The following is a 14,446-nucleotide window of genomic DNA, read 5'->3' on the forward strand; positions in this document are numbered from 1 at the left end:
GTTTGTTTTTCTGCTTGAAACACTTTGCTGCTATTAAAATTCCAGTTACTTCTGTTTTTTTATTTTTCTCTTTAGTTCCTCATGAGATAAAATGAAGTCATGCTTACGAAAGAGGTTCTTATACTTGGTATTATTCGCATAACACATAAAATAGACATAATGAGATCATATGACTTTGAGTATTTTTAGATTGAAAAAATTACAAGCTAATGCCAGATAGAGACCTGTTGGGAGGAGTAAATGTCAACTAGACTAATATGCATTAAAAATAAATTCTCTGGACAGAAAGTATGGGCTTTAACTAACTTCCCTGTGATATTTATTGGCATATTGCTTATTTGCCATACATCCATGGTGTTACCTAATCAGAGAGCAAAGTCATCAGAAAGCAAAGGTAGCTCCAGGCAGACTTGGTTCATGTAGTAAGTAGTTTTCATACTTGCTTTTTCCCTTGAAGAATCAGGTTTCACTCCGTAAATCGATGTGGGTATCTTCCTGGGTTTCTTCTCCCAGTGCTGTAACCTCAGAGTGCAGAATGGGAGGTGGAGTGCTCCTCACCCTAAAGAGGAAAATGTGCCAATGTGTTTTGATCTCCTGATTCCTTGTGTTCCTTAGCTCAATGCTGGAGTTCACTGGTGGAAGATGAATATCCTTTGCAATAACCTGAGGATTCACACCCAACATTGTGCATCGGTACCAACCACAGACATGCTCACATTGCAGTTAGAGGTTATAAGATACAGGAACAGGTCAGCTATAAATACAAAGTAGATGGAACCAAGGTGCTGAATACATTAGTGAGTTGTTGATTGTGTGACCACTTTAGGAGCTAGGAAAGCTTTGTTTTCTGTAGCTTATCTCTAGGAAGATGCAAACCATAGCATGTTAACACTGGATAGAGAAAAAGGAAAAGTGTCCCCACTGCCATCCTCTAGGGAAGGGGGAAATGTAGACTGCAGGCTTGCCATGACTTCCAACTGCAAGACCAGACTTGTGGACTGCATATGTTGGACAGTGCCTAGAGTTCCCACTCTCTTTTTTCAACTTTTCATGCAGAATTGAATTGGATAGAATTTTTGAAGAAAACACATTGTTTAAAAATGAGCTGGGAAGGATTCAACAGGAGCTTGAATCTGCAGAAAGGACAAATGATGCACAGAGGTATGGGCCCTGTCTCAGAACTTCCAGCCTATGACATGTTTTCCTCTTTGTACAATGAACTTAGAAAGTATTACTGTAGAAAATGGGACATGTTCACAGATCAACCCCGGATTCCAGAAAACTTTAAGTGGGTGAGCCATGCTGACCTCTGAGCTGCCTGAAAAGGCTCGGACTGAGGCATGAAAAGACTCAGACCTCCTTCCAGATGTTGGCAGCAACCTTCATGAATGCTTGGTCTCAGAAGTATGAGATAGAGAGCACGTGTATGCTGCAGCACAGTGACCATCACCACAGCGAGCAGCTCCAGCACAGGCCCACTTATCTCAGAAGGCAATATGCATGCAGCTTTCACCCCTACAGAAATATTCCACATCACACTAGGGATGGAGAAGACAGCAAGTATTTTTGTAGGGGTAAGAGGTGCTCCTGAGGCCTTTCTGGGCAAGTAAAATCTGTTCATTCATGTCCTGATAATGGTTTCAGCTGTGCTTTACTCCAAGGTTGGTTCATTTCTGGTCTACCAATTTTAGTGAGTCAGTCAGGGGTCAGGGGTGGGGACAAGGAAGGCGTGCAGAGACCTGAGCACTGAGGCAGGAGAGACTCTTGGGGTGGGGGGTGGACACAACCTGTTGGTGGATTTCTGCTTTCACTATCTCAGCCTTATCCAAGGACAATTGTTTGACTATTTTTTGTTTGTTTGTTCAACTCTGAAATTGAATATGAGGTCAACTCTAAAATGCTGAGAATGCAGGTGCTGATTTGATAAAATTGCCATGATGATTAAAATACGGAATCCAGAACAGGTAGTCCACAAGTTACTGCTATTACATTATAGCAATTCTAAAACCTACAAGATTTTTTCAACTCTAGAAAACATTTTTACCTTAAATTTGCTGCCTGCAATGCTTGTCAACAGACCTCAGCGGATATAAGGTTGTTTTGGTCTTTATTTATGCTGTCGGGGATGAATCATCACATCTTGTGCTAAAGAGATATTAATATGTACAATTGAGTAATGTCGTGGAGGGTGTTTGTTCTGCAAAACTGGCAGTGTCCTCTGGTCTGAGGGTTGGGATCCAGTTGGATCATCAGCAGCAGTAGTAGTAGAGAATAGTAACAGAGCAGGGACTGTTATACCTCTGCTCCTGGGGTACCAGGAGCAGATGTGAGTGTTTTGTGGCTACAAATCCAAACTGCTGTAGTTACAATGAGTGATGACTGGGAATAAAGAAACTGGTCAGAGTGATATTGTTAATTTTGCTTCTTCAACAGGAAGGAAATTGAGGTTTTAAAGAAAGACAAAGAAAAGACCTCCTCTGAAATGGAAGAGCTCAACAAACAGGTCAAGTATTGACACCTGTCATGAATCTAATGCCACCCTCTTTTTTTTTTTTTTTCATTATTTCGAAATTTCAAACTTACAAAAAGGAAGTAGAGAAATTTTTTCTGAAAGATTGAGTCGTCAACCCTCTCCCCCTCAAAATCAGGAAATGAATGGATGTGGAATCCCTGCCTTAGTCTCCTACCCCTTCAGCTTTGCCAGCTGTCCCACTCATTCAGAACCATGCAGGGCATTTAGTCTCCTTCATTCAGTCTGTCCTTGGTTTTTAGGACCATAGCTCTTTCAGAGATAACAAGTGATTATTTTATAGGAAGTCCCTCAGTTTAGTTTGTTTGATGTTTCCTTGTGATTAGATTTAGATTATGTATCTTTGGCAGGAATATCCCCAAAATGATACTGTGTTCTTCTCATTTCATCCTATCGGGTACAATGATTTGTCCCATTATTAGTGATTCTTGTTTAGGTAATGTTGGCCAGGCTATTCCACAGTAAAGTAACTTTTCCCTTTGTAAGTAATGAGTATTTTATGAGTGGATACTTTGATATTATGTAAATATTCTGTTCTTCATCAAACTTTCACCCACTTACTTTAGCAGCCTTTGTTTCTTGGTGGAGACAATTATTACCATAATGTGGCCAATTGATGACTAATCCCACCATTCCTTATACATTTATTAATGGCATTCCCTGTAAGGAAGAGCTTTTTCCTCTCCATTTATTTATTCATTTACATCATTCTATTACTATCACAGGTTCCTGTCTTATTCAATGAGTTATAATATGTTACCCTCAGTGACTGATGGCTTGTAGACAGCCGTCTTCTTCCTATGTCCTCACATGGTGTTTCTTGGTTCATGTCTGTGTCCTAATCTCAATTTATTAGGGCACCATCTTACTGGATTAGAACCCACTTATATATAACCTCATTTTACTCTAATCCCCTCTTTAAAGACCCTATTTCTAAATACTGGGGGTTTGGACTTCACTATAGGAATTTTGAGGGGACACAAATCAGCCTATTACAAATATTTCAACCAAGCTATTCACATTAATACAATCCATGGATCTTATTCAGATTTCACCAGTTTTACTTAGTTACTCGTGTGTGTGTGTGTGTGTGTATTAAGTTCTACACAATTTTATTCCCTGTGCAGTTTCTTGTATCTACCACCACAGTCAATATACTGAACAGTTCCAACTCCACAAGGATCTTGCATGTTGTTTTTTTATAACCACACCTACCTCCTTTCTGCCAACCTACTCCAGCCCTTAACCCCTGACAACCACTAATCTGTCCTTTACTTCTAAAATTGTATGATTTCAAAATGTTAATATAAAAGGAACCATACAGACTGTAACCCTTGGGACTGGCTTTTCTTATATTTAATAACCCCCTGGAGATTCATCCAAGTGGCATGTATCAATAGTTAGCTTCTTTTTATTGCTGAATAGTATTCCAAGGTATTGATGTCCCACAGCTTGTTTCAATACTCACCTTTTAAAGGATAGCTGCGCTGATTTTTTTGGGCTATCAACAAATAAAGCTGCTATGAACATTCCTTTTCAGGTTTTGGTACAAATATAAGTTTTCTTTACAATGGGATAAATGCCCAAGAGTATATTTACTGAGCTGTCCGGTAGTTACATGTTAAGTTTTATAAGAAACTGCCAACTTGTTATCCAGAGTCGCTGTAAAAGTTTACATTTCCACTGGCAGTGTATTCTTTTTTTTTTTTTTTTAATTAGTTTCAGGTGCACAAGACAAAGCAAAACTTAGACGTTTATTATTTATATCCCTCATACTGTGTGAACCCCCCTCCCCCCATCCACTATCCCTCTGTACGTTCCCCAAATTAATTTTCAAACCCCCATGACCATCTTGTGGTTACCGACTATTTTTCAAAACCTCTCACCTTCCCCTTATCCCCACCCCCCCCGCCCCTCTAACAACCCTCTGTTTTTCCTCCATGTTTCCAAAACTGTCTCTGATTAGTTCATTCACTTATTCTTTTCTTTAGATTCCGCATATAAGTGAGATCATATGGTATTTGTCTTTCTCTTTCTGACTTATTTCACTTAACATAATGTTCTCTAGGTCCATCCATGTTGTTGCAAATGGTAAGATTTCTTTCTTCTTTATGGCTGCGTAATACTCCATTGTATAAATGTACCACAGTTTCTTAATCCAGTCATCTACTGATGGGCATTTCGGTTGTTTCCAGGTCTTGGCTATTGTGTATAGTGCTGCAATAAACATAGGAGTGCATAAAGATTTTTGAATTGGAGTTTTGGATTTCTCCGGATAGATACCTAGGAGTGGGATTGCTGGATCATAAGGTAGTTTCATTTTCAGATTTTTGAGATACCTCCAAACTGTTTTCCATAGTGGCTGCACCAATCTGCAATCCCACCAACAGTGCACAAGCGTTCCCTTTTCTCCACATCCACGCCAGCACTTGTTGTTTGTTGATTTATTGATGATAGCCATCCTGACTGAGGTGAGGTGGTATCTCATTGTGGTTTTTATTTGCATTTCTCTGATGGTTAGTGAGGTTGAGCATTTTTTCATATGTCTGTTTGCCATCTATATGTCCTTTTTAGAAAAATGTCTCTTCATGTCCTCTGCCCATTTTTTAATTGGGTTGTTTGTTTTTTTGGAGTTGAGTTGAGTTTTTTATAAATTTGTGATATTAACCCCTTATCAGATATATCGTTGGCAAATATCTTTTCCCAATCAGTAGGATCCCTTTTTGTTTTATTGATGGTTTCCTTTGCTGTGAAAAAGCTTTTTAGTTTGATGTAATCCCACATGTTTATTTTTTCTCTTACTTCCCTCGCGAGGATATATCAGTAAAAATCTTACTCCGGGTAATGTCTGTGAAGTTTCTTCCTATATTTTCTTCTAGGAATTTTATGGTTTCAGATCTTACATTTAAATCTTTAAGCCATTTTGAATTTATTTTTGTATGTGGTGTAAGGAGGTGATCCAGCTTCATCTTTTTGCATGTGTCTGTCCAAGTTTCCCAGCACCATTTATTGAATAGACTGTCTTTACCCCACCGTACATTCTTGCTTCCATTGTCATAGATTAAATGGCCATATAGGCATGGATTTATTTCTGGACTCTCTATTCTGTTCCATTGATCTATGGGTCTGTTTTTATGCCAGTACCATGCTGTTTTGATTACTGTAGCCTTGTAGTATAATTTGAAGTCAGGTATTGTTATACCTCCCACTTTGTTCTTATTTCTCAAGATTGTTGAAGATATCCGGGGTCTTTTGTTATCCCATATAAATTTTAGGATTATATGTTCTATTTCTGTGAAAAATGTCGTTGGTAGTTTGATAGGAATTGCGTTGAATATATATATTGCCTTAGGCAGTATGGACATTTTAACTATATTAATTCTTCCTATCCATGAACATGGTATGTGTTTCCATCTATTTGTATCTTCTTTCATTTCTTTCTTCAGTGTCTTATAATTTTCTGAGTACAGATCTTTTACTTCTTTGGTTAAATTTATTCCCAGGTATTTTATAGTCTTTGGAGCAATTGTAAATGGAATTGCTTTTTTAATTTCTCCTTCTGATGTTTTATTATTGGTATATACAAATGCAACTGATTTCTGAATATTAATTTTGTATCCTGCTACTTTACTAAATTCATCTATCAGCTCTAATAGTTTCTTGGTGGAGTCTTTAGGGTTCTCTAAATATAGTATCATATCATCTGCATATAATGACAGTTTTACTTCCTCCTTACCGATTTGGATGCCTTTTATTTCTTTTTCTTGTCTGATTGCTGTGGCTACAACTTCCAGCACTATGTTGAATAGAAGTGGAGAAAGTGGGCAACCTTGCCTTGTTCCTGATTTTAAGGGAATGGTTTCAGCTTTTCCCCATTGAGTATGATGTTAGCTGTGGGTCTATCATATATGGCCTTTATTATGTTGAGATATGATCCCTCTATTCCCACTTTCTTAAGGGTTTTTATCATGAATGGCTGCTGAATTTTATCAAATGCTTTTTCTGCATCAATTGATATGATCATATGATTTTTATTTTTCATTTTGTTAATGTGGTGTATCACATTAATTGATTTGCAGATGTTGAACCACCCTTGCATACCAGGGATGAATCCCACTTGATCATGGTGTATGATCTTTTTAATGTATTGCTGAATTCTGTTCGCTAGTATTTTGTTGAGGATTTTTGCATCTATGTTCATTAGCGATATCGGCCTGTAGTTTTCTTTTTTTGTGGTGTCTTTGTCTGATTTTGGGATCAGGGTGATAGTGGCTTTGTAAAAAGTGTTTGGGAGTCTTCCTCCTCTGGATTTTTTGGAAGAGTTTGAGGAGAATAGGTGACAATTCTTTTTTGAACGTTCTGTAAAATTCACCTGTAAAGCCATCTGGTCCAGGGCTTTTGTTTGTTGGGAGATTGTTGATTACTGATTCAATTTCCTTGGTGGTAATCAGTCTATTCAGGTTTTCTGTCTCTTCTTGAGTTAGCCTTGGAAGGTTGTATGCATCTAGGAAATTGTCCATTTCTTCCAGGTTGTCAAATTTGTTGGCATACAGTTGCTCATAGTAATTTCTTAGGATTTTTTGTATCTCTGCGGTGTCTGTTGTCACTTCTCCTCTTTCATTACTGATTTTATTAATTTGGGTCCTCTCTTTTTTTAAATGAGTCTGGCTAAAGGTTTGTCAATTTTGTTTATCTTCTCTAAAAACCAACTCTTGGATTCATTGATCTTCATATTGTTTCTCTGGTTTCTATTTCATTTATTTGCGCTCTGATCTTTATTATCTCCTTCCTTGTACTCCCTTTGGGCTTATTTTGTTGTTCTTTTTCCAGATCCCTTAAGTGTGCAGATAAAATGTTGATTAGTGATGTTTCTTGTTTCTTTAAGTAGGCCTGCAGTGCTATGAACTTCCCTCTTAGGACTGCTTTTGCGGCATCCCATAGATTTTGGGTCGTCATGTTTTCATTTTCGTTTGTCTCGAGATATCTCTTGATTTCTTCCTTGATCTCCTTGTTGACCCATTCATTATTTAGTAACATATTATTCAGCCTCCATGAATTGGTGTGTCTTCCAGTTTTTTTCCTATAGTTCATTTCTAATTTCATAGCACTGTGGTCAGAGAAGACAATTGGTATGATTTCAATTTTCTTAAATTTATCCAGACTTGCTTTGTGGCCTAACATATGGTCTATCTTGGAGAATGTTCCATGTGCGCTTGAGAAGAACGTGTATTCTGCAGCATTGGGGTGGAATGCTCTGAAAATATCGGTTAAATCCAAGTGGTCCAATGTGTCATTTAAGGCTGTTGTTTCCGTATTGATTTTCTGTCTGGAAGACCTGTCCCTTGTTGTCAGAGGTGTGTTGAAGTCCCCTACTATGATAGTGTTACTGTTGATCTCTGTCTTTATGTCAGTCAATATCTGTTTTATATATTTAGGTGCTCCTATGTTGGGTGCATAGATGTTTACTAGGGTTATGTCCTCTTGTCGAATTGATCCCTTTATTATTATATAGTGTCCATCTTTGTCTTTTAATATTTTCTTCATTTTAAAGTCTATTTTGTCAGAGATAAGTATTGCAACTCCAGCTTTTTTCTCATTTCCATTTGCATGGAATATCTTACTCCAACCCTTCACTTTCAGCCTGTGTGTGTCTTTTGATCTGAGGTGAGTCTCTTGTATACAGCATATACAAGGGTCTTGCTTTCTTATCCATTCAGCCACCCTATGTCTCTTGATTGGAGCATTTAAACCATTTACATTTAAAGTGATTATTGATAAGTACATAGTTATTGCCATTTTTAAATTTGTGGTTAGATTGTTTTCATCTTTCTTCTATTTACAGAAGTCCTTTTAGTATTTCTTGCAATGCTGGCCTGGTGGTAATGAATTCCTTTAGCTTATTCTTTTCTGGGAATCTCTTTATCATTAACTTTAAATGATAGCCTTGCTGGATAAAGCAATCTAGGTTGTAGGCCTTTGTTTTCCATCACTTTGAGTATCTCCTGCCACTCCCTCCTGGCCTTCAATGTTTCTGCAGAAAAGTCATTTGATAGTCTTATGGGAGTTCCCTTGTATGTAACCCTCTGTCTTTCTCTTGCTGCTTTTAGGATTCTCTCTTTGTCTTTAATCTTTGCCATTTTAACTATAATGTGTCTTGGAGTGGACCTGTTTGGGTTTATCCTGGTTGGAACTCTCTGCACTTCCTGGACTTGTATGTTGGTTTCCTTCATCAGGTTAGGGAAATTTTCAGACATTATTACTTCAAATATGTTCTCAATCCCTTGTTTCTTCTCTTCACCTTCTGGTATTCCTATGATGCGCATGTTGTTGCGCTTGATGTTATCCCATAGGTCTCTTAAACCATCTTCATTGTTTTTTATTCTTTTTTCTTTCTGTTGTTCTGTTTGGGTGATCTCTGCTAACTTGTCTTCTAAGTCGCTGATTCGATCCTCTGCTTCATCTAACCTGCTGTTAATTCCTTCAAGTGAGTTCTTTATTTCGGTAACTGTGTTCTTTAGTTCTAACTGGTTGTTCATTATGATTTCTACATCCTTCTTGATGTCGTCTCTAAGCTCCTTAAACATTTTTATCATCAGTATTCTGAACTCTGTCTCTGATAGTTTGGTTACCTCTGCTTCATTTAGTTCCATTTCTGGAGGATTCTTCTGTTCTTTTATTTTGGATATGTTTCTTTGTTTCCTCATTCTGGCTGACTCTCTGTGTTTGCTTCGATGTACTAGGTAGATGCCCTGGAGTTCTTAGTTCTTGCTGGATTAGTATGTAATAAATGTCCTTTATATTTCACTTGCACTACTTCGTTCTTCTCCTCTGCGTGTGCTCCAAAAGTGACTCCTGTGTTGTGCATATTGTCCTGTTAAAGAAGATCCTTAAGTGCTTTTCGCTTGTGAGTAGGTGGGGTTAACTCCTAGGCTTACTAGTTGTGAGATTTGGCTCTGCCCACGCAGGGTGTTCTGCTGCGTGAGGGTTGACCGCTTAGATGTTGTTTGGCCTCTATGTGCCTGTAAAGAATCCCCTCTGGGTGTGTCACTTGTAGGTCAAACCCGGTAGTACTCTGGCTTGGTCTGGAGTTGGCCGCTGGGTATATTGAATCTTGTGCCTCTTAAGCTGGGCCCTGGTAGGGCAATTACAGAACAAAGCAAATCACCAAGCACAACAACAACAACAACAAAGAAAAAATCAAATACATTCACATGTAAAAACAATTGACAACCCCCACTCGACACAGGCAAAGATGTCAAAGATATAAAGACAAATCAAAACAGAACAAAAAACAGCACCAGTTGTGGCTTAAGCCCACCAAGTAATCTCCAGGTTGTTCTCTGCTGTAGCACAGAGTCCCCTGCGTATTATGCAGGTAGAGCCGGTCACCTGGTGCCCAGAGTGACATTGGGGCTGCAGCTTTAGATGCATGGGGCTGAGGGGTCTGGACAGTAGTTTTTACAAAGCCAGTGCAGTTTCTGCCCTTGCCTATACATATGCACACTGAGAGTAGCACCACCAGCCCTGCGTCCAGTTCTCCTGAGTCTTAGGGCACCTCTTCCCTGTGTGTGTGTGTGGCGGGCGAGAGATTCCTCAGCTGCTGAAAGTTGAGAGCTGCGTCTGCCACTTACTGCTGATCCCTGGGAGTGCCTCCGCCGATGTAATTGCCCCGCCCTAGACAGGCCAGAAAGGGTGGGGGCTGGGGATGGAGGAGTCCCCTGTCTCCTAGGCCAGTGGAAACCACACTCTTCTCAGCCTCTTCCCTGGGCCAGAGCCGCCCGCCAGTCTTCCCAGAGCCTAAACACCAAGGCTCCTCTGTAATCTGACACTGCTCTTCAGATCAGGAGCCAGTTCAAGTCTCTGGAAGGGTGGGGGTAGGATTGGAAGAGCAGGGGGAGGGGCCCAGGTATGGAGTTTGTGTCCTTTGTCCGGACTAAGGCTTAACTGGGGGTATCAGCTGAGGTTAATTGCCTCAAATGTTAGATATGCTGCCTCTGCAGGGGGAGAGGTCTGCTGTGGGACGCAGAGTAAAGAGTCCGCCACCTGGCTTTTGTGTTCTCTCTTTTGTCCTGGGAACCCCCGCATCTCTGCAGCTGGGGATGTGGTTGCCCCGCCTTAGGCCGGCCAGAGAGGGTGGGGGCTGGGGATGGAAGGAGGGGTCTTCTCTTTCCCAGCCCCGCTGTCTTACACTCTTCCCACAGGCCAGAAAAGGTGGTGGCTGGGGACGGAAGATTCCCCCCCCTCTCCCAGCCCAGCTCCTAGCCTCCTCCCTGGGCCAGAGCCGCCCGCCTGTCTTCCTGGAGCCCGGGCACCAAGGCTCCTCTGTAATCTGCCACTGCTCCTTAGTGCAGGGGCTAGATCAAGTCTCTAGAAGGCGGGGGTAGGGTCGGAAGAGCGGGAGGAGGGGCCCAGGTATGGAGTTTGTGTCCTTTGTCCGGCCTAAGGCTTAATTGGGGGTATCAGCTGAAGTTATTGCCTCAAATGCTGGATATGCTGCCTCTGCAGGGGGAGAGGTCTGCTGTGGGACGCAGAGTAAAGAGTCCGCCACCTGGCTTTTGTGTTCTCTCTGTTGTCCTGGGAACCCCCGCATCTCTGCAGCTGGGGATGTGGTTGCCCCGCCTTAGGCCGGCCAGAGAGGGTGGGGGCTGGGGATGGAAGGAGGGTCTTCTCTTTCCCAGCCCCGCTGTCTTACACTCTTCCCACAGGCCAGAAAAGGTGGTGGCTGGGGACGGAAGATTCCCCCCCCCCTCCCAGCCCAGCTCCTAGCCTCCTCCCTGGGCCAGAGCCGCCCGCCTGTCTTCCTGGAGCCCGGGCACCAAGGCTCCTCTGTAATCTGCCACTGCTCCTTAGTGCAGGGGCTAGATCAAGTCTCTAGAAGGCGGGGGTAGGGTCGGAAGAGCGGGAGGAGGGGCCCAGGTATGGAGTTTGTGTCCTTTGTCCGGCCTAAGGCTTAATTGGGGGTATCAGCTGAAGTTATTGCCTCAAATGCTGGATATGCTGCCCCTACGGCGGGAGAGGTCTGCTGTGGGACGCAGGGCAAAGAGCCCACCTCCTGGCTTCCGCGCTCTCCTCCGTCCTGGGATATCCTGCGTATCTGTAGCCGTGGGTGTGGGCTGGAATTTCACAGGCACAGGTGCGGAGCAGATTTCCACAACCCAAGGGTGGGGGCCGAATTTCTACAGCCACAGGTGTGGACCGCGATTCCAACCCGCGTCCCCACCGCCGCCCTAGGTGCGGCGTGTCTCCGCTCCGCTCCCTTCCTTCTTCCCCTGCTCGCCCAATTTTTCCCCACCTGCAAGAAATCCCTGCGCGAGTCTCTTCGCTGTTCTGTGTGATGAGCAGAGAGTCCTTTGATGGGTTATAAGCTTCCCGTTTCTGATAAGATGGGACGAAGAACTCAAAAAAGTGCGCCCCGCCGCCGCCATTCCTATGACGTCACCCCCTGGCAGTGTATTCTTGATCCAGTTTTTCCATATTCTTGCCAGCTGGTATTATCACTATTTTATTTTGGCTACTCTGATAGGTGTAACTGAGACAAAAAGGCTTGAGGGGCTGGAGCTGGGTATCCCCTTCTCCCATGTTCGTTCTACGCTGATAAAGTAGTTTCTTTTGAGGGCAGGAAAACAGAGTGCTGTTAGTGTACTTCATAATGGTCACTGTACTGGTCTGCTCTGGTGGCCATAACAAAATACCACAGACTATGTGGCTTAAACAACAGAGATTTATTGTCTCAGAGGCTAGAAATCCAAGATCAGTGTGTTGGCTGATTTGATTCCTGGTGAGAACTCTCTTCCTGGCCTGCAGACCATTGCTTTCTCACTGTGTCCCCAGATGGCCTTTCCTTGGTGCACGTATACAGAGGGAGAGAGACTATGCTCTTCTTTTTCTTTTTATAAGATCACAATCATATCATATTAGGACCCCACCCTTTGAACTCATTTAACCTTAATTACCTTCTAAAAGCCCTATCTCCAAATACAGTCACATTGGGGGTTAGGTCTTCAACATATAAATTGGAGTAAGAGAACATAATTCAGTCCATAGCAGTCACTTTATTATCCCCTTGCTAGAAGCATGAGGGTATTATTCTCTGATCTTAACTGCAAGACCCTGGTGATGCTCAGGAAAGTTGGGTTCTTTCCTGAGATGGGGCTCCCCCGAGACTGGCTGTCTACGACTTTAACTCTCAAGCCAATACAGGCGCAGCTCCCAGCACTCATCCTACAGTTCCAGTTTCCTGTCCTGTTTTAGCTCCAGCTCTCTGCTCCTGGTAAACTGTGATTCTCTTTGCCTGTCTCTCCAGTTTTCAGGGCATTGGTTTGCCCTGTGACCTCAATTCTCTGATGGATCTAAGAATTGTTGATTTTCAGTATATTTAGCTTTTTTCTTGTTGGGAGCGGGTAATGATGACTTCCAAGCTCTTTACATGTCAGGCCACAAGCTGGAAATATTATGTTTTCAATTTGGGTTTCCACATGTTCACTAATAGGACATAGAAGTACAATGGATTTTCATTTGTTGATCTTGCATCCTGCCACCTTGCTGAGCTCACTTATTCTACAAGTGTTTTTGTTGCTTTCAGTTTCATAAACTCCTTCTGGGTCCCCAAGATAACTCCCCAAGCTTTTCTCTCCTGATCCACCTCTTCCTACATGTAGCTGATGAGAGGTTTTCACCATGGAGATGGCCTCAGACCACTCGTGGGCAAGTGGCTTATCTTGGCTCCCAGGTTTGGGTGTTTGTTTCCATGGTGAATATGTGGTAGCCTTGCTTGGGCCTCCTCCCATCAGGAGGATAATTCATGGATTGGTTTATGATAAAAACTTTAGACTCTGCATTTGCCTGAGGACCAGCTATTTGTATAAATGACCCATCTGGGGTTTTCCTGGACCTGGAGCGTTGCCTGATCCCTTCCCCATTCCAGCTTGTCTCTAGAACACATTCATAAATGGATTATTTGTTACCACTTTCCCTCAGCTTTCTTTCCCTCAGCTTTTTATTATGAAAAACTGTAAACAAACAGAAAAGTTGTAATGATACGTGTATACACTGATCAGCCACATTCCACAACCATAATTTGACAGTTGTTAATTGTCATATGTGCTTTAGTTATTTGTTTATAGCTGTCTTTGTATTTCTGTGTGTTTGTGTGTGTTCTGAACCATTTGAAAGTAAGTTACAGATATAATATAATACTCCGCTCCTAAATGTTTCAACAGGCATCTCCTAAAAGTACATTTTCTAACTAACCACAGTACTGCTATCACACCTAAGAAACTTACTCATTATTACTTACTATTATCCAATATTCAGACCATACCCACATTTCTCCAATTATTCGGAAATGTCTTATGTAGTACATTTTTAGAACAAGGATCAGTTGAGTTTGACATACTGCATTGAACTATCATGCTATTCCATATTAACTGGCATGAAACAGCCTCTTTACTGTGCTCATGGAGCCTGTGGGCCAGGGATGCAGACAGGGTACAGAGCAGCCAGCCTGTCTCTGCTCCATGATATCAGGGCTTTGGTTGGAAGACTGGACAGCTGGGATGACCGGGATGCCTAGGGCTAGAGTCATCTCTCTGTGGGGCTGGGCTTCTAAAGGAAGTGTCATGAGGGGGCCGTCAGATAGCGAGTGTTCCAGGAGGACCAGGTGGAAGACACAAGGCTTCTGACCCCACCTTGGAAATCACTCCACATCACTCCCACCAAGACCTCACAGAGCCACAGGGAGGGACATAGGCTCGTCTTAGTGGGCAAGTGTCTAGATCACACTGCAGAGCGGATGTGGGATAGGAGTTGTTTTTGAGGACGTCTTTGGAAACTATGGTTGGCTATGATATGTCTTCAGTCTTTTTAATCTAGAACACCTGTCTCTGCCCCATGGTGCTGTCATCTTGTAGGTCATCC

General features: G+C 42.1%; 1 protein-coding gene across 5 annotated transcripts in view; it reads left to right on the forward strand.

The window, feature by feature from the left end:
• NINL (ninein like) overlaps positions 1-14,446 on the forward strand; it is a 203,708-nt gene that overhangs the window by 163,079 nt on the left and 26,183 nt on the right. For 3 of the 5 annotated variants that reach the window (XM_074317997.1, XM_074317996.1, XM_074317998.1), the window contains exons 17-18: positions 1,057-1,161; positions 2,434-2,503. The exons of 1 other annotated variant lie outside the window; for it this stretch is intronic. In XM_074317997.1, coding sequence (XP_074174098.1) covers positions 1,057-1,161; positions 2,434-2,503 — 175 coding nt within the window. The remainder of the gene's footprint in view (positions 1-1,056; positions 1,162-2,433; positions 2,504-14,446) is intronic. One more of the 5 variants, XM_074317999.1, reaches the window with a different exon arrangement.

This window comes from Rhinolophus sinicus, linkage group LG13 (genome assembly GCF_036562045.2).
Source record: "Rhinolophus sinicus isolate RSC01 linkage group LG13, ASM3656204v1, whole genome shotgun sequence".
In the NCBI taxonomy this organism is placed as follows: Eukaryota; Metazoa; Chordata; class Mammalia; order Chiroptera; family Rhinolophidae; genus Rhinolophus; species Rhinolophus sinicus.